Source organism: Rhododendron vialii, chromosome 7a (genome assembly GCF_030253575.1).
Source record: "Rhododendron vialii isolate Sample 1 chromosome 7a, ASM3025357v1".
In the NCBI taxonomy this organism is placed as follows: Eukaryota; Viridiplantae; Streptophyta; class Magnoliopsida; order Ericales; family Ericaceae; genus Rhododendron; species Rhododendron vialii.
The window spans coordinates 35,107,020-35,129,716 of record NC_080563.1 but is presented as its reverse complement, the minus strand read 5'-3'; the positions used below and the strand labels follow the sequence as shown (position 1 = coordinate 35,129,716).

General features: G+C 38.7%; 2 protein-coding genes, 1 long non-coding RNA gene and 1 other non-coding gene across 5 annotated transcripts; all 4 read right to left on the bottom strand.

Moving 5' to 3' along the window:
• Nucleotides 1–312: 312 nt before the first annotated feature.
• Nucleotides 313–9,240, bottom strand: LOC131333522 (phosphopantothenate--cysteine ligase 2-like). 2 transcript variants are annotated; one of them, XM_058368083.1, is made up of 10 exons: nucleotides 8,987–9,240; nucleotides 8,478–8,634; nucleotides 8,244–8,367; nucleotides 8,113–8,157; nucleotides 7,866–7,951; nucleotides 7,314–7,366; nucleotides 7,146–7,205; nucleotides 2,795–2,896; nucleotides 1,744–1,863; nucleotides 313–846 (listed from the first exon to the last, which is right to left on the bottom strand). In XM_058368083.1, exons 2-10 carry the CDS (start codon nucleotides 8,623–8,625, stop codon nucleotides 607–609), a joined length of 978 nt encoding a protein of 325 aa, XP_058224066.1. In that variant the 5' UTR covers nucleotides 8,626–8,634; nucleotides 8,987–9,240; the 3' UTR covers nucleotides 313–606. The 2 variants fall into 2 exon arrangements, with proteins under 2 accessions (XP_058224066.1, XP_058224067.1); XM_058368084.1 differs by having other exon boundaries at nucleotides 8,478–8,722; nucleotides 8,987–9,114.
• Nucleotides 2,903–7,139, bottom strand: LOC131333523 (uncharacterized). The gene is made up of 3 exons (XR_009201831.1): nucleotides 6,587–7,139; nucleotides 6,194–6,464; nucleotides 2,903–3,252 (listed from the first exon to the last, which is right to left on the bottom strand). It is a non-coding gene; the product is annotated as an uncharacterized LOC131333523 (long non-coding RNA).
• An 8,484-nt stretch (nucleotides 9,241–17,724) lies between the features above and the next one.
• On the bottom strand, nucleotides 17,725–17,796 carry TRNAW-CCA (transfer RNA tryptophan (anticodon CCA)). Its single transcript has one exon. It is a non-coding gene; the product is annotated as a tRNA-Trp (tRNA).
• An 862-nt stretch (nucleotides 17,797–18,658) lies between these two features.
• LOC131333409 (EPIDERMAL PATTERNING FACTOR-like protein 6) lies at nucleotides 18,659–20,153 on the bottom strand. Its single transcript, XM_058367913.1, has 3 exons — nucleotides 19,810–20,153; nucleotides 19,620–19,684; nucleotides 18,659–19,153 (listed from the first exon to the last, which is right to left on the bottom strand). The coding sequence occupies exons 1-3, from the start codon at nucleotides 19,889–19,891 to the stop codon at nucleotides 18,962–18,964; spliced, it is 339 nt and encodes a 112-aa protein (XP_058223896.1). The 5' UTR covers nucleotides 19,892–20,153; the 3' UTR covers nucleotides 18,659–18,961.
• Between the last annotated feature and the right edge of the window lie 2,544 nt (nucleotides 20,154–22,697).

The following is a 22,697-nucleotide window of genomic DNA, read 5'->3' as shown; positions in this document are numbered from 1 at the left end:
AAAGTTCATTGGAGGCTAAGGGAAGGTAGAAGCAAAATCTTCCCCAATTGTGCTACTACCGCACATTAACACATACATTCAAGTACATGAGTGGGCTCCACACACAGTAGACCCTGACATGCGAAATTTGACTCTGGTGGTAGCAATTTTGAATCCTCCCACCTGTTTGACGCAGCATTTGAGCAGGGCCAGGTGAATTGCGGTGTTTCCTCAAAACACATCAAAAAAAAAAAAAAGTAGAAGAATAAATGAACTGTGTACTGTGATCAGCCGATCAACGAAAGGGAGAGCTAAACGCTAATCAAACAAATGTAATTGCAATAACCCCTTTGCAGATAACATATATCAGAAGAGAACAAAAAAAAGTTACCATTACAAGGAACAAGCTTTTGAATCTCTCAAAATCTTTGTATAAATAAAGAGAAAAACATGAGGAAAATATACTTTGGCGCTTCTCTCTGGACTCTTCGAAACCTTTGTATCAATTCAAGGAATCAAAACATGTCGCAACATTCTTACATAGGGCTTTGCTTGAAGATTAGAGCAATAGCATTATTTGAACAATTTCGCAAGAATCTGTCACCTTACGCTGTGTAAGCTGAGAAATCAAAAATCTGGACCTTCAATGTAAGACGAATGTTTCTCCACAAGGAGTTTGATTAGAGGACTCTCTACATCAGCACGGGCTTCATTTTTGTCCCGGTGGACTGAAATCTTTTCACTACTGGTGACAACTACAACAACCTCTTTCCGAGTCTCAAGCTCATTCGCTACTACCAAGTGCATCTTGTACTTTTTAAGGGCCATTTCTGCCTTCTCTAGAAGAATCTTGGAATCTGTCTCGAGCTGTTGAGCCAAGGGGGGAACAGAGGGAAAAAAAGAAACGAAAAAAGAGGAGGATGTATCCATGGTCAGCGTAGGAAAATTTGGTTATCTAAATGGGCTACAGTCAGAGCCCATCTAAATATAGCAACTTTCACTCGTATAGCACCTCATTTAAAACTCCTGAAGAAGAAGATAGATTGCACCATTTAGCAGAATCAATATGTTCGCCTACAAGTTGTAACGAATTTTTGGATCATACGACAAATGGAGAAGGCTACTTAGGGTTAGCCCCGTCATTGAGAGGTGAATTAGGTATAGCGCAAGCCTCCAAAGACTCCAAGATAATGAAACTTTAATCTTTGTCAAGAAGTTAGGACCACCACCAGGTAATGAACCTTTAATGAAAAATAGGAGAAGAAAATAGAAAGTGAACCCTTTACACTGACTTCTTTGATTTGTTCATCTTTGGAGGTTGGGGCTTTACCCTCCAAAGACTCCAAGACAACTGACTCCTTCGTTGTTTTATTCCCTCATTCCAAATCTCTAGTCCATCTTCCATCTCTGGATGTCACAAAGCGATAGTCATTTTGGAAAAGTCACAAGTATAAAAGTACAAGGTTTTCAAAAAACTAACCGTAACCACTACCAACGACTATGTCTTCAAAAAAGTGAGAATATGGTTGTAATGTTGGAAATTACTGTCCTCGAACTAGAATTGGAATGCTTCTTAAAAGTAGGAATTCCCAAAAGAGACTATGGGATGGAGGGAGCCTTTGTTTATGGAGTACATTAGTTGGTTCTCATCAATCTAGATACTTCATTAGTTGGTTTTCATCAATCCATCAGGATGGTTTAGCCTTAACCAATTCAAGTAACCATGAATTGGGATAATCTAAATCATGGGAGTAAATATCTAACCTTGAATGATATGCAGAAGGCCATGGGAACCCAATCTTTGCGGAGAACTGAAAGCATCTTCGGGACTTGAACCAGTCGCATATCCAAAGGACCAGATGCAGACTGAATTTTATGCTCCACCTGTTACAAAATCACCAATAAGGATATCAACTGGGGAGAAGTAAATCCTAGCTCAAGTGATCTTCAATTCTGTAATGTTCCACGGAGTAATCATTGATGATGCAGAAAATGGTGTGGAGTCCCAACGTATAGAAGAGAAGAACTAATTGACCACGTGGATTATGTCTGCTATTGCTATGGGCATGGAAGAACTAATTGTAAGAGAGATGTCAAGAGCATATCAATCCACCATAACCATTTAAAAAATATTCTTGCACACCTTTTTTAACAAATACTTTCTAGTACATTGAAAATATGCTTTCAGCGACGAATCCATTTCTCCTGTGTAAGATTGCCAAGTTGATGATGTCTGAAAACATTTCCACGTGCATCTGAATTTATAGATTTCATTTGCACTGACTCAGAATATAATTAGGAGAGGGACAAAGCTAAAAGGTGTGATGCATCCTGATACAGTGCAGGAGCTAGAAGCACGGACCTTCTAATGTTTCCCTAGCATGTCCCCAGCGTGTCCCAGCATGTGTGACAAGAAAATATATACTAAACAGTTGGAAACATATTTAAGCGTATCCGACACATGTTCAGAGTGTGCCAAATAGTGTATGTGGTTGACACATGTTGGACACAGGCAGGTGACGTTACTAAACATGTATGTGGTTATTAGTGCAGGAGCATCAGATGCAACATTCCACAGTGACCGACAACTACAAAAGTTCCAAGGCAACCACCACCACAGCAGGTATCAATGTTCCTGTGCTCCAGGCACCAGCAGTGAAGGGAAAACATACATAGTTTAAGTACCTTTTCACTATGAAAAAGAAAAGGAAATAAAACACAAAATCATTACCATGCTCTTCCACAGAACACAAAAGTCTACATCGTTTAAGTACCTTATCACGATGAAAAAGAAAACAAAAAACTAAATCATTACCATGCTCTTCCACGGAACATAAAAGTCAGATACGGCAGCTGCAAGATAAAACATTGCACATTTCCCAAGATTCTTCATCGACATTGCAATCAACTGTAAAATCTGCCCATGGAAAAACGATGAAAAATCAAAACAATTGCTTCACTGAATCAAGCAAAGCAGCAGAAAATAAAGAGAGTCAGGAATTAGGCTGCAATAATAAGCATATAAGAAGGCCAGCTATGCACCCAAAAATAAGAAGTCAAGTTGAAGAAACTTGCACAGAAGAAGACTATTACTTAGGTGAAAAATCGAAGGCAAGCTTTATCAAGTAAAAAGCAATTTGAGCAGTTGTATTTGCAAAACATGTTTAAAGTTCATAAAATGCATTTCTTGTGTAAAAATATTGCCAAAACAGTACAAATCCACATCACAACTACTAAACACGAGAACTACTGTTATTTAGGTAGTGAAACATGCTATCCAAGTGTGGGGCTCCGATGAACGTGGCTTGCTTCCTCTGGAACTGCTATTCGTCTGGATCTAACCTCTTTCCCTTGAACCTAACCTGCACCACGAAGCACGACTAAAGAGCACATCGGAGGAGCCCCGGAATGGCCCTCCGGCGCGAGGATGAGAATAGTGCAGAGAGAGGAAAGCAAAGGACTAGGGTTTCGAGGGTAGTAGACGATGTACCTTTTAGGGCGGCTATCCCTTGGTATTTATAGAGGATTCTTGGCTTGCTCTCCAAGTTCGTCTATGCGTCTGACACGCGTCAGCTGACGTCACCCGTGACGTAGCGGATAAGGCAGTTAGTGTGAGCTGTCATTGGAGACATGGCCGAACCCAGTTGCCTAGCTCCGGGCCGAGCCCAGTTGCCTAGCTCCGGGCCGAGCCGAGCTTCATGGGAGCATCGTGGGAGACATGGCCGAGCCCAGTTGCCTAGCTCCGAGCCAAGCCAAGCATCGTGGGAGACATGGCCGAGCCCAGTTGCCTAGCTCCGGGCCAAGCCTGGGCTTCGAGGGAGCATCGTGGGAGATATGGCCGAGCCCAGTTGCCTAGCTCCGAGCCGAGCCTGAGCTTCGAGGGAGCATTGTGGGAGACATGGCCGAGCCTAGTTGCCTAGCTCCGGGTCGAGCCGAGCTTCGAGGGAGCATTGTGGGGACATGGCCGAGCCCAGTTGCCTAGCTCCGGGCCGAGCCTGAGCTTCGAGGGAGCATCGTGGGAGATATGGCCGAGCCCAGTTGCCTAGCTCCGGGTCGAGCTGAGCTTCGAGGGAGCATTGTGGGGACATGGCCGAGCCTAGTTGCCTTCCGCCGAATGTAGTGATTGTGGCCGAACCAGAATATTCGGACCACTACAATAGCCCCTCAACTTCTTCTAGTACAAATAGAGTACAGGAGAAGTTGACAATGAGTCTGGCCGAACCATAATGAGAGCCTTTGATGGTGCAAGGGCCAAATGCCATATGGATTCTAGGAAGCCCCCCGGCGTGAGAAAGTTGGCCGACCGATATGGTCTTTGATGGCGCAAGCGCCGAACGTCGTGTGGACTCTTAAAAGCCCCAACAGTTTGAAGAGTTGGCCGACTTGATACGAAGGTCGTTGATGGCACAAGTGCTGAACAGTTGATTGGACTCTAAAAAGCCCCGACGGTTGAGGGTTGGCCAAAGGCCGTTGATGGCGCAACCGCCGAACAATTGATTGGACTCTAAAAAGCCCCGACGGTTGAGAGTTGGCCGAAGGCCGTTGATGGCGTAAGCGCCGAACAATCCATTGGACTCTAAAAAGCCCCGACGGTTGAGAGTTGGCCGAAGGCCATTAAGGGTTGGCCAAAGGCCGTTGATGGCGCAAGCATCGAACAGTCGATTGGACTCTAAAAAGCCCCGACGATTGAGGGTTGGCCGAAGGCCGTTGATGGCGCAAGCACCAAATAGTCGATTGGACTCTAAAAAGCCCCGACGGTTGAGAGTCGGCCGAAGGCCATTGAGGGTTGGCCGAAGGCCGTTGATGGCGCAAGCACCGAATAGTCGATTGAACTCTAAAAAGCCCCGACAATTGAGGGTTGGCCGAAGGCCGTTGATGGCACAAGCGCCGAACAATCGTTTGGATTTTGTCTTTGGACTTTTCGTAGTGATAGCCCCTTCTCCCGCCGACCTCGAGCTTTATGTGGCTCGGTTGTGTATCAACCATTTCAGGGTCTTTGTAGTCGTTGTTTTGGACGGTCCCCTAACTAGGAGATCCATTGGAGTGTCTTCTTTGTGTCACTGAACCTTGCCAAACCCACCTTTATTGCGTCTTGAGGCGGGAGAGAGCCCCGCGATAGGGGGCATAGAGACATAGATATGGCCGCCGATCGGAGGAGTGATGGTTGTTTTCTCTGGGGAGGGAGTATGTTTGGTTGTCCTCCACCCATTTTGGCTAAGAAACGATGGTTTGATTCAAAGGGAGAGGAAGTTGAGAAGAGAGATGGAGGCGGAGCCGCCGCGGATCCAAGAAGAAGTTTCACGTCAGGTTCACCAATTGTGGGGCTCCGATGAACGTGGCTTGCTTCCTCTGGAACTGCTATTCGTTTGGATCTAACCTCTTTCCCTTGAACCTAACCTGCACCACGAAGCACGACTAAAGAGCACATCGGAGGAGCCCCGGAATGGCCCTCCGGCGCGAGGATGAGAATAGTGCAGAGAGAGAAAAGCAAAGGACTAGGGTTTCGAGGGTAGGAGACGATGTACCTTTTAGGCCGACTATCCCTTGGTATTTATAGAGGATTCTTGGCTTGCTCTCCAAGTTCGTCTATGCGTCTGACACGCGTCGGCTGACTTCACCCGTGACGTAGCGGATAAGGCGGTTAGTGTGAGCTGTCATTGGAGACATGGCCGAGCCCAGTTGCCTAGCTCCGGGCCGAGCCGAGCTTCATGGGAGCATCATGGGAGACATGGCCGAGCCCAGTTGCCTAGCTCCGAGCCGAGCTGAGCATCGTGGGAGACATGGCCGAGCCCAGTTGCCTAGCTCCGAGCCAAGCCGAGCATCGTGGGAGACATGGCCGAGCCCAGTTGCCTAGCTCCGGGCCGAGCCTGAGCTTCGAGGGAGCATCGTGGGAGATATGGCCGAGCCCAGTTGCCTAGCTCCGAGCCGAGCCTGAGCTTCGAGGGAGCATTGTGGGAGACATGGCCGAGCCTAGTTGCCTAGCTCCGGGTCGAGCCGAGCTTCGAGAGAGCATTGTGGGGACATGGCCGAGCCCAGTTGCCTAGCTCTGGGCCGAGCCTGAGCTTCGAGGGAGCATCGTGGGAGATATAGCCGAGCCCAGTTGCCTAGCTCCGGGTCGAGCCGAGCTTCAAGGGAGCATTGTGGGGACATGGCCGAGCCTAGTTGCCTTTCGCCGAATGTAGTGATTGTGGCCGAACTAGAATATTCGGACCACTACACCAAGCTCTTCTTATTTGCACTAAGAGAACAGATTATCAACTTGATTGTTGTGTGCCTGAATACTGAAGAGGTAATGAGGTGGTCAAGTTTTCTGGTCCTCCTACATAATTAATCATGTAGGCTTGCAAGGTTCTCCTTCCTGCTATTGGCCTTTCTGGTAATCCAGCCTACAGGATAATGGAACTTTTTTGGCTAGTGTATGAGAAACTAGAACATTGAAGTGAGAGGATTAATCGACCAACTTTCGCTTCTTGCCCATTATACACCTATTTATGTATGGTAATCCAGCCTACAGGATAATGGAACTTTTCTGGCTAGTGTATGAGAAACTAGAACATTGAAGTGAGAGGATTAATCGACCAACTTTCGCTTCTTGCACATTATACACCTATTTATGTATGAGAATAAGAACACTCTTATATCTGAATAATCATTTATTATGAACTAAACAAATGAAAACTAACGAAAAGGAAAAAGAATTTTGATGGCAAGAATACCCGAAATCTTTTTCCTTTTGCTTTTCCTTCCCTCTATTGTCGATAACCCTTGTTACACATATGAAACTGGTTGGTAATAAACATATATGCACAAAGTGGGAGGAATCAATAGTCTGATTTCATTGGCAGTTGCTGCCGAGTGAACATGTTGCGCACGAGGGAGGGTGTTAAGCAAAGTCCCACATTGCCCGGGTACCTAAGTATATGAGGTATCTAAGCATGAGGACACCCTCACTTCAACAACTAGTTTTTGGGCTTGAGTTCAACCCAAGACTGTGTATGCATGAACAGTTAGCATAATGAAGAATGCAGAAGACGTCACTCATCATTGTACATAGACAAACTTCCAAACCCTCATATGGACAAATGAAGAATAAAAAGGACCGCAAAATGTCAATCACCGCATCAGTCAGAGTTCAGAGAAACATTTAAAATGCCAATGGAGGTAACCTGGAGATACTCGAATATAGTAGTGAAGGGAAGTTTCAACAAATAGCCTTGATCTATAGCCTGCAATAAAATGCAATCCCTAAGTGGCTCAGTCTTTACAAAGCTAACCCTTAATGACATTGCAGTGAAAACTTTGAAACCATTATATGACAGAGTTACGATCCATACGGCACAATGTTCACCAATGGCCCTCTTCACTGCTTCAGAATGTGACTGGCGTGCTGAAATGTTGAACAAAATACTGAAATATTCACTTTTTGAGAAGCATCGATGGTTAAAGGATACAACCACAATCTAATTCATGATAGAATTGTAATAAACTTAACAAAAGAGTGCTATCATGAAGGTCCTCCAGTGTAAACAAAACGAGGAAAAAGATCAATATTTACTGAGTAAGTCGGCAACTTCTGACGTAATGTACAATGAAAATTTCAAGATTCTTAAACCAAAGCTGATGGGTATCATGGGCTTTGTCATAGTCAAAACAACTTCAAGCATCTTAGTTATTCGTATTTCCTAGTGCTCAGTTCAGTTAATCTCTGGCTGCATTCAGCCTGCTCTCCAATGGTTTCAAGCAAGAAAACAATCATTCTACTTTTATAAAGTGTCGTACTATAAAAAGATACTATATTGCTACTTAAAAAGTGTATGTGAGCCTTTCAGCGCATTTTTTACGATCATATAATGTACTTGTCAAAAGTACCCATACAAAACAACTACCTTGGACATTAAGCTCCTTGCTGACCTCAAAACATTCAAGCAATGGATCTTCTGGAAGAGATCTACAAAACGGCTGGAAGGTTCCCCTGCATACATAGCCATACAGTATCCTCTACTATTATTACTCTAAAACAAATGTAAATATGACATCCTCATGGACCAATAATGTATTTCTGGGTGAATAGAAGCAAAAACAGGGGAGAACCAGAATTCTATTTCCCCTTCTCGTTAGGTATGAGAAATGCACCTTCGGTAGAGAAATATAACGGAATACCCAGCCTTCAGAAAATACCTGCAATTGACAACAAAATTCATCTCGGCATAAAAAAGACTAACAGCCTAGAACAACATAATACACATAAGATACAGCATAATTACTCTGTGGACGCTGCCCCTCTGTGACCTGAACTAAAATTGTCGATATAACGAACACATCGCTTCTCCAAAGGAACTGTTGTACCGCCAGATGTCACACACACAACCCTGGTAGCTCCTCCACCTCCTGAAATACACGCAAAACATCAGTCAATTTAACAATCTCCAAAGCAAACAGATAGCATAGAAAAGGACGCAGTGACGCAAGAGGAAAACAACCGTCAGAAACAAACTTGCCTGTTGACTGAGAATCCCTCGCAATGAATTCATTTAATTTTCTACTGATATCTGCGCCATCTTTTAGAGGCGGTGCTGAGTCGAAGAAGGACTCAATCTCTTCGTATACAGTATCTTGGGGAGTTTCTGAGCTGCTTGTTGCATCCATAGGTAGTGCCTGAAGTAGTATTTCAGTCAAAAACACAATTGACAATGCAACGGACGACAGTCTATGGGTCTCTAGAATTAAAACCAGCAAATAGTAACTACAACACAAAACAATACAAGATCATAAACAAACTCAACTTTTAGCTGAATACAATATCAGGGCGATGTGTTCGTTAAACGGTTGATGTTTAAAAGAATTGAGTCGCACGAGCAATTGTCTATAAAGAAGCACAACCCAATGCAAAGAATCATTTCAGATTGTATGGGGCGCGCGCACAAACACACACACACACACACACACACACACAGGAGAGAGAGAGAGAGAGAGAGAGAGAGAGAGAGAGAGAGAGAGAGAGAGCAACCTAGGAATTGGCTCGTCGACGGAGAGGGAATCCGATTGCCGCCGGGAATTTTCGCCGGAGAAGGGAAAACGATAATTGGGCAAGTAGGGAATCAATTGGCTTCCGACTGTTTGTGGGCTATTTGGTGCCCTAGGAAACTTTCTCCTCTATGGGTGACTTTAATAGCCGTCAGTTCCCGCCAACAACGCACAGAGGGTTAGGTAGCTGATGATGAAACTCTCAAAATAGTATACGCTTTCGCTATCAATTATAGCTCTGTGATTGCGTTTTCAATCTCCGCATTCACAAATTTTAATCCTTCGGTATATTTTTCAGAGATGTTTTCGTGTTTGTACTCACACTCCCATAGCAGCGCGCCCGCGTATTATGTGACTCAGATGAAACACACCATTCATGAAGAAATAAATAAAAGGATAGTACTCGACTCAACTGCTAATGTAGAAAATTTCAACATAATATATAGTAAACAACGTACCAAAATCCAGCAACTATTGGTCAACCACCCAATGCAAGCAATTCTTAAATTTTGTTTATCTAATTGAAAAAGAAATGGATTGGAGAAAAATAGAGTGCGAAATTCATACCTTTTGCGTTTTCAATAAGTTTCGTTTCAACCAATTTTCTTCTTATCAATATTCCCATCCCAACAACACAAAGAGGGAGAAAGCTTTAGAGCAAGTTCAATTGAGGGATGGATAGTCATTTTTCATTTCCAAATGCAAAAACCTAGTCACCAAACCAATTACTTTACCAGAAAATGGACAGCCGGAGTTTACTTGATAGTTGCCAGAAAATGGCCGAAAACTAGGGAAAAGAAAGGATGGGGGCTTGTTTGGAACCTCGGAAAAAAAAAGGAAAGGAGAATAATTATTCCTTGTTTAGTTTGGGGGAAATTATAGTTACCCCCTCTAACTATGCCTCGCGTACATTTACCCCCCTCTAACTTTGTTTTTTGGCACTTAACCCCCTCAAACTAACGGAAATTCAAAAGGTCATAACTTCAAACGGTCATAACTTTTTCGTCCAAAGTCGAAAATATGCAAATTATATATCGATTTCAAGATCTTGAAGTCAGCTTTCTAATGACACTAAAATCACATCACGATTCAAAGCGCACAGAAAGTTATGATCAAAAGAGTAAGGGCTGGTAGACAGAAAGATCATTTTGATCATAACTTTCTGTGTGCTTTGAATCGTGATGTGATTTTGGTGTCATTAGAAAGCTGACTTCAAGACCTCGAAATCGATATATAATTTGCATATTTTTGATTTTGGATGAAGAAGTTATGACCGTTTGAAGTTATGACCGTTTGAATTTCCGTTAGTTTGAGGGGGTTAAGTGCCAAAAAACAAAGTTAAAGGGGGGTAAGTGTATGCGAGGCATAGTTAGAGGGGGTAACTATAATTTCCCCTTTAGTTTGAGAAGAAACGGAGAAGAAAATAATAAAACAAAAATTAAGCACAGTGAAATTGTTTTGTTTCATTTTCAATGAAAAAAATTTCATTATTCATGCATGTTTCCTCCTCGATCCTCTTCATTTTCCATTAACAAATCGAAGATCCAAGATTGGGCACGAGTATCTTTTAACTGGTGTCTGAAAGGATCAATTAATTCATGACCTCATCAAACTGTTAGAAATTCTTTCTGATTTATATATTATCAATTTTTAGGATTTTACTTGATCAAGTAAAATCTTTACCACAAAACAAAAAAATCTATCATGTCAAGGGTCGGTTCAAAAAAAAATAAAAATTCATGTCAAGGGTTAACAATCTTTACCAACCCAAAAAAAAAAAAAAATCTATCACGTCAAGGGCGGAGCCATATAAAGGAATTAAGGGGGCCAATTGACCCACTCAATTTTGAATGTTCTAAAATTTATATAATGGAGATAGAAGTTTGTACGTTGATTAGAAATTTTGACCCCATTGTAATTGTAATAAGAAAATGCTATTGGCACTCCAAAAATTGATGCATGCACTTCAAAATCAGTGTAATTCCAAAGTCACTTTCCTTTATTTTTTGGAGTGTCTGCATCAATTTTTAGAGTGTCAATATCATTTTCCTTGTAATATTGCCACAAACTTTTATTCCATAAGGTATAAAATTGCCCCAAATATTCCATCCAAATACAAAAAAACATACTTTCCATATCTCTAATAAATATTTGACCTGCAAATCTAGGCCTTTAAAGATATGTATTTTTTTGGTTAAAAAATTCAAAAAAAATTCCTAACTTGAAAGAATTCATTGATATCTATTGATTTGTAAAAAAAATTAACAAAAAAAAATGCATATTTTTAGAGGCTTAGGTTTGAGGTCCGAATATTTAATTAGGGACGTCAGGAGTATATATTTCTATTAATTCGCATGTTAACAAAAATCAGTTGATGAAACATTTACATGCCTATAATGAAAAGAAATTACAATGTCATGATGAAAGACATACCATTTGATATATCATAGTTTAAATATGCTGTTCAAAAAAAAAAAATCATAGTTTAAATGTGAAAAATCATCGAAGGTTGATTTAACTTTAAACCAATGTGTAGATCTTGCATTATTCGCTTACAAAAATTAGTTCTATTATGAAACAGAAAGTCTAGGAAGCAAGATACTGACCCACGACTCAAAACAGGACATGCCAGAAAATAATTGAGTGTTGAAAGAACAACTACGTGTAAGGCATTAAGATAATTATGGTGTAGACCAATATTTTCAGAAGTTTTAAGGCAAATTACAGTACCTTTATATGCTTTACCGGAATTTCTAGATATTCACAGTTAAGACCCCTTTTGCCTCTTTTGTATTTTGTACTTACATTTTTGCATTTTTAATCTTTTGGATCCCAGTCTAACCATGGACAGCATTCACATGTTCTCAAGGATGTTATGAATGGATTGTCATGCCATTTGGTTTAAAAACAGCACTCAGTATTTTTCAGAGAAAAATGGACAACATATTCAAAGAATACTATTCATTTATTCTTGTTTATATTGATGATATTCTTGTTTTTAGTAGAACACAGGAAGAACATTACAGACATCTCATGATAACATTTCAGTTATTTATAAATAATGGTTTAATCATTAGCAAAAAGAAGATGGAACTATGCAAGAAATATATAGAATATTTAGGAGCAAGAATAGGGAAAGGAAAAATCCAGTTACAACCACACATTATACAGAAGATCCTAGAATTTCCCGATAAGATAGACGATAAAAAGAAACTTTAGTCATTTTTAGGAACCTTGAATTATGCTAGACCATTTATAAAAGATCTTAGTAAAATCATAGAACCTTTATATAGTAAAACGATCCCAACAGGTCAAAAATATTTCAACCAGTAAGATATAGATCTTGTCAGAAAAATCAAGAAAATTTGTAGAGATTTACCAGAACTAGAGTTACCATTAGAATCTGATTACATAGTAATAGACGTAGATGCTAGTGAAAAAGGATGGGGAGCAATACTCCTTAGCAAACCTACCAAATATTCAGCAAAATTCACAGAAAAGATTTGTAGATATTCCAGTGGAAAATATAGAGAAAAGAGAAATTTAGCCAGCATAGATTGTGAAATACTCGGAGTTATTAATGCCATTAATAGCTTCAAGTTATGGTTGTTTAAACCCTTTACAGTTAGAACAGACTGCGAAGCAATTGTTAAGTTTCATAAGCTTCTTAATGAGAAAAAGATCAGTAATCGTAGATAGCTTAATTTTGTAGATACAATAACAGGAAGTGGTTATACAGTATATGAAAAAGAAAACACTTTAGCAGATTATTTATCCAGGGAAATAAATACTAACATTTTCAATTTTTCAGATGGCATCTTTCAGCAATATAACTAGTTCAACCAGAACAGATCAGAAGTTTTTAATCTTTGGAAGTGTAACTCTCAGAGTTTTTCCAAAACAATCCATATCCAAATTCAGGTACCTCATCCACAATATCAGTGAGGAACAGAAATGTCTTTTAGATAATCTTTGAGATTCTCACAAAGATGTTCCTAGATTCTTAACTTGTTTAAATGCTTTAAATATTTTCTTTAATCAACAAAATGGGTCAAACCCAACAAAAAGATTTTCATTTTATTGTGTAGCCATAGGCAGTGTCCCAAGGATTTATTCCTATTGGCCAGAAGTTTTAAAAAAGGTAGATGGAATTCCTTCTTCAACATGGAAAGGTTTTCATACCTTTGCAGAAGCAAATCAATGGGCAAATCGCACCATTGGAAATAATTTTTACATTTCAGAATCTTCTAGAAAATTAAATACTCAGGCAGCCCTTGAGACTGCAGGTTTTGAAAATAACCAGGTTTTCAACCAATTATCTTCTAACCAGCCATTTTCTCAGCAAATAAGATTTTGTGGTCATTGCGAATTAATGACTAGAAATTTTAGACTTTTAAATAGAAGAAACCAAGATTTTGAACAGGCTAACCAACAGTTGATCAATAATCAACAAAAGCTTGAAGAAGAAATAACAACTCTCAAAAAGAAGTTGTTAGAATCAGAGAAGGAGCTCAAGAAGATTAGAAGCCCTTTTACCCCACTGGTAAAAGTGAGAAAGTAGTCTTCCCCACTGGAAGATGAAGAAAAGAGTGAGTGGAGTAAGGAATATGATCCAATAGAGCTTTTGCAACCAAAGGCAACCACTTTTCTTTCAAATTTCCCCCAGATGTTATCCATCATATTCAGTACTTAGCCAGGCAAGATAGAGCTCATTTCTAGGAATTCTTATTCTCAGAACTGATCAAGATCAACCAGAATGAAGGCTGTATTCCAGGACTCACTATTTCCTGGAAAACCCTTTATTTACAAGAAAAAGATGTTGTTCCATGTCCAAAGATCAAACCAACTTGTATTCAGACACCTTTGGAGCGGATGGCTTGTACATGCCAACTTGTCTACAGCATCCCTATGGCCAACATAGACATGAAGCACTTCAAACCCTTTTACCTTAACTTCAAAGATAAAAAGGTGAAAATTACAGAAGTAATTCTTTTGGATATATTCAACAAATTATATTCCATGACCCAGAAGACACTAGCAGATTTGGAAGAAAAATTGCAGCATGTGTTCTTAACTCCATAGCAGATCAAGGTACAACAGTCGAAGTTGTGGTGGAATCAAAGCTTTCAGAATGGACATCTACGGGACAACTCATCCCTGCTTACCACAATATTCACATCAACACCAATCCTGCAAATACAATCCTCAGAAGAATTTATCACTGTGATAATGATGATCCATGGATTTGCGAAGCAAATTTTATAAGAAAGCAGATCAGACATGCCATTGCCTTCACCATAACTGAAAGTTTTCATTATGATAGTCTATATGATTATGGGAAGGCACCTTTAGTATGTGAAGACCTATTTCAAAAAATTAGATCCAATGATCACATTCCAGAATTAAAATTTCATTTTGAAACAGGATATGATAATTTAGTCAGATATTATTTGGAACAGAAAGACCAGCAAAGAGCAATGCTAACAGGAGAAGATTTATCAAATCCATCTGATCATGGGGGAGATGAAGATTATGATTTCGATGATGAAGCCATCCATAATCTCAACAATGCCATGGAAGGATAAGAAGTAAAAGTATCCCACCATGATGGATAGCAACCCTGTCATCACATGGGTTGATACTTTAAGTGATTTGGAAGTATTCACCGAAAGCAGAGAAATAATCAACCACTTTTTACTGTTTCAACCATTCTTTATCAGCCAGAGAAAAATCAACCACTTTTACTGTTTCAACCACTCTTCACCAGCCAGAGAAATAATGTGTTCAGCTACTTTTGGACATCTATCTTTGTAACAATAATGGAGGGACTTCTTTTTCAAAGGAAAGTTGAAGGATGTGACGATGCGGGCCAGTGATCACGCGGCATCTACTTTTCTTTTGAAAAAATTGGATCTCTTTTCTTAATAGGTTGCCAGTCATTCTAATTTTGAGTCAGTCTATAAATAGGGTTGAGTCTTTCAGTTGTACTCACGACTCTCCTAACACTTGAACACTTGCTATCTATAAGCATTTGTTGCATTTGTAATTGGTCGAGTCAATCTTCAGCAGTGGAGCCTTTGATCTTTGTAATTAGCAGTTTGCAGTAATAATATTGTAAGTTTCTCTTCAGTTCTTTATTGTTCTTTAGGGACTCTCGAAAGGGAACACCCCCATGATCATAAATAAGTTGAATATTGTATGAATTATATGTCTGTATTACCCAAAGATTTTAATCCAGTTTTGATTATCATCGGTATTTAAAATTCAAAATTTTAAAGAAGTAATGACTTAAGGCCTTTAAACCATAAAGCCTTCTTGAGTCTTAAACCCATTTTTGCCAGAGAGTGGCGTTGAGGGAACATAGTATTCGGAGGTAGGTTAAGAAGGAAAGTAAGGAATTTCTTTGAAAAGATTTTGACACATAAAATAAGGTGATAATGAAAAGAAAGATTAATTAATGGGTAATCAGATATATTATTCCATTTATAAATATCCAGTCTATTTTAAACAGTTTATCTGGGTCATGTGGTGGTAAGTACCGAGTAGGATTCACAAATATTTGGTTATAAGCTTATATCTTTGCATGCATGAACAAAGAAGAACATATCTTGATTTACATTCGTAGATTAGAAGAAGAAATATTTACTCAAAACCTTTTAATAAGTAGACTTCTCGATACAACTTTATATACAAGCAGACCTAGATCTAGTACCACTCTTACTAGATTCATAGGAAAAGAACAAAATAAGCTTAGAGATTTAGAGCAACAGTTAGTTGAAGCACAACGTCAGTATCTTAGAGCAAAACCATTTCAGAATTAGGATTGAACTGTAATTATAAGAAGTAGTAGGGAAAAGAGTAATTAGTACATATTATAGATGCACCACGTGTAACTAAATTACACCGCACAGGATAATAACTTGAACCAATCATAGTAAGCATGGGTTGGGGCATGCGCTGATGTCCTGGTCTGTAGCATCACTCATTATGAAAAGGCAAATGCTGGAGACAACCTCGTGAGTTGTCAGGAGTGGGTCACGCGCACGTGAATGTGCAGATTCTGACTTGGCTCAGTACCTGCATGTTTGTACACACTTAAAGGTCTGCCAAAATGATAAATGCGAAGAGTAAATTACGAAAGTAGCTCTTAAAAGTTTTTCTAGATTTTAGTACTCCACTGGATCACTAATCAACAGGAGCAAAATTACGAGGGGCAATATCTCTCGGCCTCTCTCTCATGTCCCGTTCCAGTCTTTTAGAACGGAAAATAAGTCCTTATTTTTTTAAGAAAATAATTTTACACTAAAAAAAATAATAGATTTACTAAAATCTAAAAATATGAAATATAGATCTTATTTGAAAAATCTTTATTTGAAAGATCTTATCGAGATCTTTTATATGATGTTAAAAAAATTCAAAAATTATTTTTTATTTACATTATTTTTGAGTTTGAAAACATGAAATAAATATTTACTATTTTTTAAGAAGGTGTTCCGGAACGGAATCTCACTCTCCAATCTTCATAGACTCCGCCATAATTACCGGAACTAAGCCATCACGGCCAATCACATCGCCGCCAGGGCCATCATTGTTGCAAACATTACTGGAAAAAAAATTATAGAGTAAATTGAAAAATATAAACAAGATAAAAATCATGAGTTTACGAAAATAAGTAGTACTTATTTTTTAAGAAGTCAATTTCAAGCTCAAAAATTATGTATTTATACAAATAATTTTTCTAGCAATATGGATCTTGTTTGATAGATCTTATCGAGATCTTTTAAATGGTGCAAAAAAAATCAAAAATATGTTTTTATATTTACATTATTTTTGAATTTGAAAATATTAAATAAGCTGCTTATTTTTTAAGAAGTTTTTTGGAACGGGTCTAATAACAAGTGAAAGTGAACTTTTATGTTTAGAAAATTGAGGGAACATTTGTTACCAATTGTGTACTAGTTCTTAATGTAACTTCCGTATTTAAAAAAAAAAAAAAACCATCCTTAATGAAAAAGGGAAATCAGAAACAGTGAAAAGCGTTGATAAAAAAAAAAAAAAAGTGAAAAGTTGCATGATGAAAAGAAAACCAAAGAAAAAGCTAAAAGAAGGGTAATATGGTCATTAAAAAAGTGTAGAGACACGCACTAAATAATTGGGATAATTGAGGTGAAAGGAGAAACTCTTGACAGATGATTTGATTTGAAGAAATGGAAAAAAGGGCATTACTTTTGTCTTCTTGTGGATGCCCACTGGACAGTTTCTAGCAAAACCCGAAAAGGCAAATGTGAAAAAAAGGGCATTACTTTTGTCTTCTTGTGGATACCCATGTGATGCAAAATAGAGTTCACTCCAATTACACTCAATGATCCAAGTTGTTCACTTTGTAGGTTTCGAAATGTTTATATATTTATGAAAAGAGTATCAGATTGGTTTAGGTATTATCAAATCGCATCAGCTTGAACGCTTGTACTTATCAAACTTGAACGTTTGTTTCAAAGAATCACAAAGCTAAATCCAGGATCAAATTGACAAAAAGTTTGTGTGAGAGAGAGAGAGAGAGAGAGAGAGAGAGAGAGAGCAGCAGTCAAGCAGATCAAAGGATAATGACACCCAAAAAGGGTAATTAACGATTGAACCCGACGTGAATCGAACACGCAAGAGAGAGCAGCAGTCAAGCAGATCAAAGGATAATGACACCCAAAAAGGGGTTGAATTAACGATTGAACCCGACGTGAATCGAACACGCAACCTTCTGATCTGGAGTCAGACGCGCTACCATTGCGCCACGGATCCACCTGTTACGAGTTGGGCAAAACAATATACTTAACGAGTTAAAACTGTGAAGCCTCACTTCAGATGTCAATTTTTTTTGAACTGTCTTTACATGGCAACTTTGGCTGCTCAAGAACAATCACAAATAAAATCTGAACTCAATTTTGCTTTTAAGTTTTCAGCATGAAGAATTTGAAGGGATAATGCTAGTTATCCAATTTTTTGTACAAATTTGAACCGTTAGCAATGGTGGTGTAGTTGCACTTAAGTGTATGAGGTCGTGGGTCCGTCTTCTGTAGAGAGGGAGTTGATAAATTTATTAATGGGTCGAATTGGGTTAGGAATAGAATTGTAGAAGTCTTCTAATGTGTGAAAAGAAAAGGACTAAAATTCTTATAAAACATGTGACAACTGATTTTTGTCAATTTTTTGCTACAATGATGAGAATTTTTATTTTTTATTTTTCAATGGATGCATACCAAATCTGTTGGCCTAGCATTATTCTTGTGTAAATCTTATTTTACCACTATTGAAGGCATTGCAAGAGCTTCAGTGAGGTTTGGCTTTTCGAAAAGGAATGTGGTTTTACACAAATTCAAGCCAGAGACACGTAAGAAGCAGATTTCGCTTAGTTAAATATAAAACACTCATTAGCAGACATTCCATATAGATTCAACCTGGTGTACGTGTTGTACGCCATAGAAATTGTGGTAGAGAAGGATGTTGAGATCCCACGTCGTGGTGCACCAAGACCATCTAATGATTACTCTGATTGAAAAATTATTAGGTGGCCGGTCTTGGGCTGTCATTTTCTCTGGTTTAATTTTGATTATTTTGAACCACTCTTGATCAAGACAAACACTCATAGAGTCATAAACATTCAAGTTGCTTGCATTTTAGGCTAAAAACGGAAGACAAGAACACATTCTATTCTAATAACCAAATTAACTCACAAGTCACAAAACTCATTCTATCATGCCTACATACATATAGAGACTTCCCATGTCTCTTTTCTCTTTCTCTTCCTAATGCCAAAAAGAAGTTTTTGGCCGAAAGGGAAACAAAGTTCTGCCTAGCTAAATGCTCCAACAAACTACAAACTAACACTTTAAGTCATCACCACTAGAAATCAGCAGCTCCATTGTTACTCTGTGGCAATTTTGTTCAGAAATTTGAAACCACTTGGTCAGTTGGAAGGCACATGATAGTATTTGCCTCTGCACATGCATCTGTAAACAATTGGGCAAGACTCGGTTGAACACTTGAAGCTGATCATCACCCTCTTGCAAGGAAAGCATGGCCCACATGCATGGGAGCAGTCTGGCAAGCTTGAACCTGTTGGGTACAGTTCCATCCCAAGCTCTACCTTTGCTCCATTCTGAAATATTAATTTCTCATAATTTCAAAGCCAAGCAAGTATATATACTTATAAATGAGTTGAAGCTGACTTAAAATTAGCGGCCGAACTCCACTAAAACAACATATAAGAGAGGTCTCAACTTTTGTGGCTTGTATTTGGCTTATCTCGATGTACCATTTGTCAAGTTTTCAATAAATTTATGTTGCTGATCAAAAATATGGTCACCCCTTTGAAGCGAGTGAGCGAAATTAGACCCCACATGAAACACGTCATTTTGCAAAGGAAAAATAATATATTCACGGAAAATTCATCAAAAAAACATGACTAGAATGATGTGGAATTAATGGCAGTTTCTTTTCAAAACGACCATCACCCTTGTGTTTTATTTCAAAGTTCATTGAGTCACATCATTATGTAAAAAAATAAAAATAAAAAACTGTATGCTTATTCTCTTTTTATGTCATGTATAAGCTGGAGAACAAACCTCGTGGTACTTGTCACTATCATCTTTGGCATAAGTAACTTTTTCGTTGAAGGTGCTCGGAATATCTAAGGAAAAATCATCGAAATCAGAAATTAATGGACCTAAATTACAAATTATAGTATACAAACATATGGAGCTAAAAAGAAATACTACTCCTAGAATAGATTGCAAAGGATAACAATGTGCTTACAATGGTGGGGCAAGAGGCTTTTAGTGACTGTTAGTATCATGAAGAGGATTGAAATGGTCAAAAATGTGTGAATGTTCTTCATTCTCTCTCTCTCTCTCTCTCTCTCTCTCTCTCTCTCTCTCTCTCTCTCTCTTATGTATGAATCCTTAAAATGAAGCAACCACACAAGTGGTTATGGACAAGGTGAACAATAAATTATATGAGCTATAAATAAAGGAGCCAAAGGGGCATGAATTGAATGTGGGATGTACATCTGAGGCAGTTCACAAGATCCACGGCGACTTTTTGAAAGTCTTTCACAGGTATTGGTGAGCCCTCCAAATTTAAATCAAAAGATTTGGGGGGAAAATACCCATAAAATAAAGTTCATTTTTTAGATTGGAGGAATTAAATACATTTAAATTGAGGAAATTTTTTGGCTTATTCGAAATTAATTGTTAGCACTTCTCATGGACCTTAAGTGCAAAAAAAAAAAAAGATGAAAAAAAAAACACCAAGAAGACAAAAATAGCAAACAATAATATAAACGCGCAAAAAAGTTGTTGCTAAAGCAAGTGATACGGTTGAGACAGAGGGATTAATTTGAGTTTTAGAGAGCAGATAATATCTCTAAGGTTAACTCGATGTCTATTAATTTTAATTTTAATTTTTATAATGAAGAGTGTCCCGATGTCTATTTAATTAAGTTTCTTCTGAGAGGGTCAATGAGAACTGATCACTGTTGTAGGGAGAAACTTGTAGCTTCAGGAATTAAGTTACATAATTCACTTCCGGGTGCGGGAGCGCAAGCGGAAAAGCGTCTTTGAAACACATCCCAAACTACTAACATTTGTGAGTGCAAAGATTGAGAGCGTGAGCACAGAGCATTTTAAAGGATTATGTGACTAAGAATTCGGAATAAAAGATGACAAGATTCACATGATAGTCCTGATTTAGGTACGTAAATGAAATAAGTAATCTAATTTATTAACCCTACGAACATTAACCTTTGTGGGAAAATATTGAAATAAGGGAAAAGGGTTAACACAATCAATTGACATTGGAAAAATGAGAGAGTTCACGTGCCCAGACAATAGATGAAGAACACTGTAAGGGGGTCAATTGAAGAAGGCCCGCCATAAACGTGAAGCTCAGATTTTGGTTTAAATGAGCTCTTTCTTCACTTGCTTCTTCCATGCCTTTATATTGATGGTGACGACTCTGTGATGTTTCCATTTTGCCCATAAACTATATATACAGTACTGGAGTTTTGGGATATTTTGTGGATAATGTTATGGTATCTTTTATTGTCTGGGGATACCGTACCCCCTATAATATAATCATTCGAAAGCATAACACTTTTATTATTTTGGTGTCCTCCTAAAAAAATGTTATGTCATTGATCACTCGGAAACATAACATAACCACTCAAATGCATATCATTAACCATTCGGAGGCATAAACGGGGACACCTTAGTTTTTCCCTTATGTCTATCACCTAAGTAATGGCTTGAAAGCTTGAATATCTTGGCATATTGACCATAAGGGCATAGATCAATTTTGAACAACTATATTATGGTGACCAGCAAGGTTGTTATTATTATCGGTAGAGGTACTGTTTTCCTTTGGTACAGTATGTACCGGTATCGGTATAATTTTTGACAATGTGTAGATTGCTACTAAACGAGCCGAAAGAACCAAGTAAGGACTAGTGGAAGTGTGGAATTGGGTTTAAAACTTGAAGAGCCAAAAAAAAAAGGTACCGAGCTCGAAGCTTTTTATGTTTCTTGAGAATAGCATGTTCTAAACCAGCCAAATAGTAGGTTGTTCAAGATTGATTTTAAGGTTTAATGAACTTCAATAAAATGTTTGGCTTTGGCTTTTAACAAGTCAAGCTTGTAACAAGTGTAGCTTCTTTTTTTTTAAGAAGTACGTGTAACTTGTATTTGATTTTTATTAATATAAGCAGAGCCAACGCCGGGATAAGCCGCACAAAACCTCGGGCTTGGGCAACCCTCCACCATAGCGCAACGAAAAAAAATGTAAACCCAATGTAACTTATTTGTTTTTACTCGTAACCTTTGAATTTATTGTCACCGCGATGTATGGAGTGACTTGACGTTCCCTCACGATTGCTGCAGTCCCAAAACCACCTTACACAATAGTGCTGAAAAAGGAAAAGAGATTATATTGGTCGAGGTTAACTGAGCAACATGGTTACAACAAAATCATATTGGTCGAGGTTAATGTCCACATACCATTAGGTAGGATATTCATTCTTGAATGAAGGCTGGTCAATACTGCACAGATCCGCATCTTGCAAACTCATTTAAAGGCAATCTGGATTCGAATTAAAAATAAATAAATCAGATATCTGATCAAAATTCGATCTATGATGAGAGAGCCTATATATGAACTTCGATTTTATGGATCCAACCCAAAGTTAACACTAGTTTAATTTTTTGGAGTATTGCTATAGGTACCGACCGGTACCGTAGGGAAATTGTAGGGACGGGCCACTGGACGGCGCACATATATATACGAAAATGGAGTGTTTGGATTGAGTACCCTACACGAGTCGGATGCCATTGAATCTTGCGTAGGCCCCCTCGTTTTTTTTTTATAGAATTTTTGGACGGCTCGGATCGGCTGTCTAGTGGCCAAAGACGGCCCATCGCGGCCATCCCTACGATTTCCCTACGGTACCGGTCGGTATCTATAGGATTTTCGAATTTTATGTATACTGGCTTTAGTATCTCGATCTAATGAAGCACTCTTTCAGCCCGAAATTAACAGGGGCTCAAAGCCCTTAAATTCTTCAATGTGTTTTCATGTGTTTTGGGCATGTGCAAAAGCCTACCTAAATGCAATATTTAGCTATTTAAGCTAGCTAGCCATGCATTTGAGTT

Coding starts and splice junctions, on each gene's coding strand:
- LOC131333522 (XM_058368083.1), bottom strand. CDS start 8,625: ATGGATGCAACAAGCAGCTCAGAAACTCCCCAAGATACTGTATACGAA. Junction 7,952..8,112: donor GTTATATTTCTCTACCGAAG/GTGCATTTCTCA, acceptor CTATGTATGCAG/GGGAACCTTCCAGCCGTTTT. Junction 7,206..7,313: donor CCATTGGTGAACATTGTGCC/GTATGGATCGTA, acceptor ATTTTATTGCAG/GCTATAGATCAAGGCTATTT.
- LOC131333409 (XM_058367913.1), bottom strand. CDS start 19,891: ATGAAGAACATTCACACATTTTTGACCATTTCAATCCTCTTCATGATA. Junction 19,685..19,809: donor AAGCCTCTTGCCCCACCATT/GTAAGCACATTG, acceptor ATTTTTCCTTAG/ATATTCCGAGCACCTTCAAC. Junction 19,154..19,619: donor ATAGTGACAAGTACCACGAG/GTTTGTTCTCCA, acceptor TTAATATTTCAG/AATGGAGCAAAGGTAGAGCT.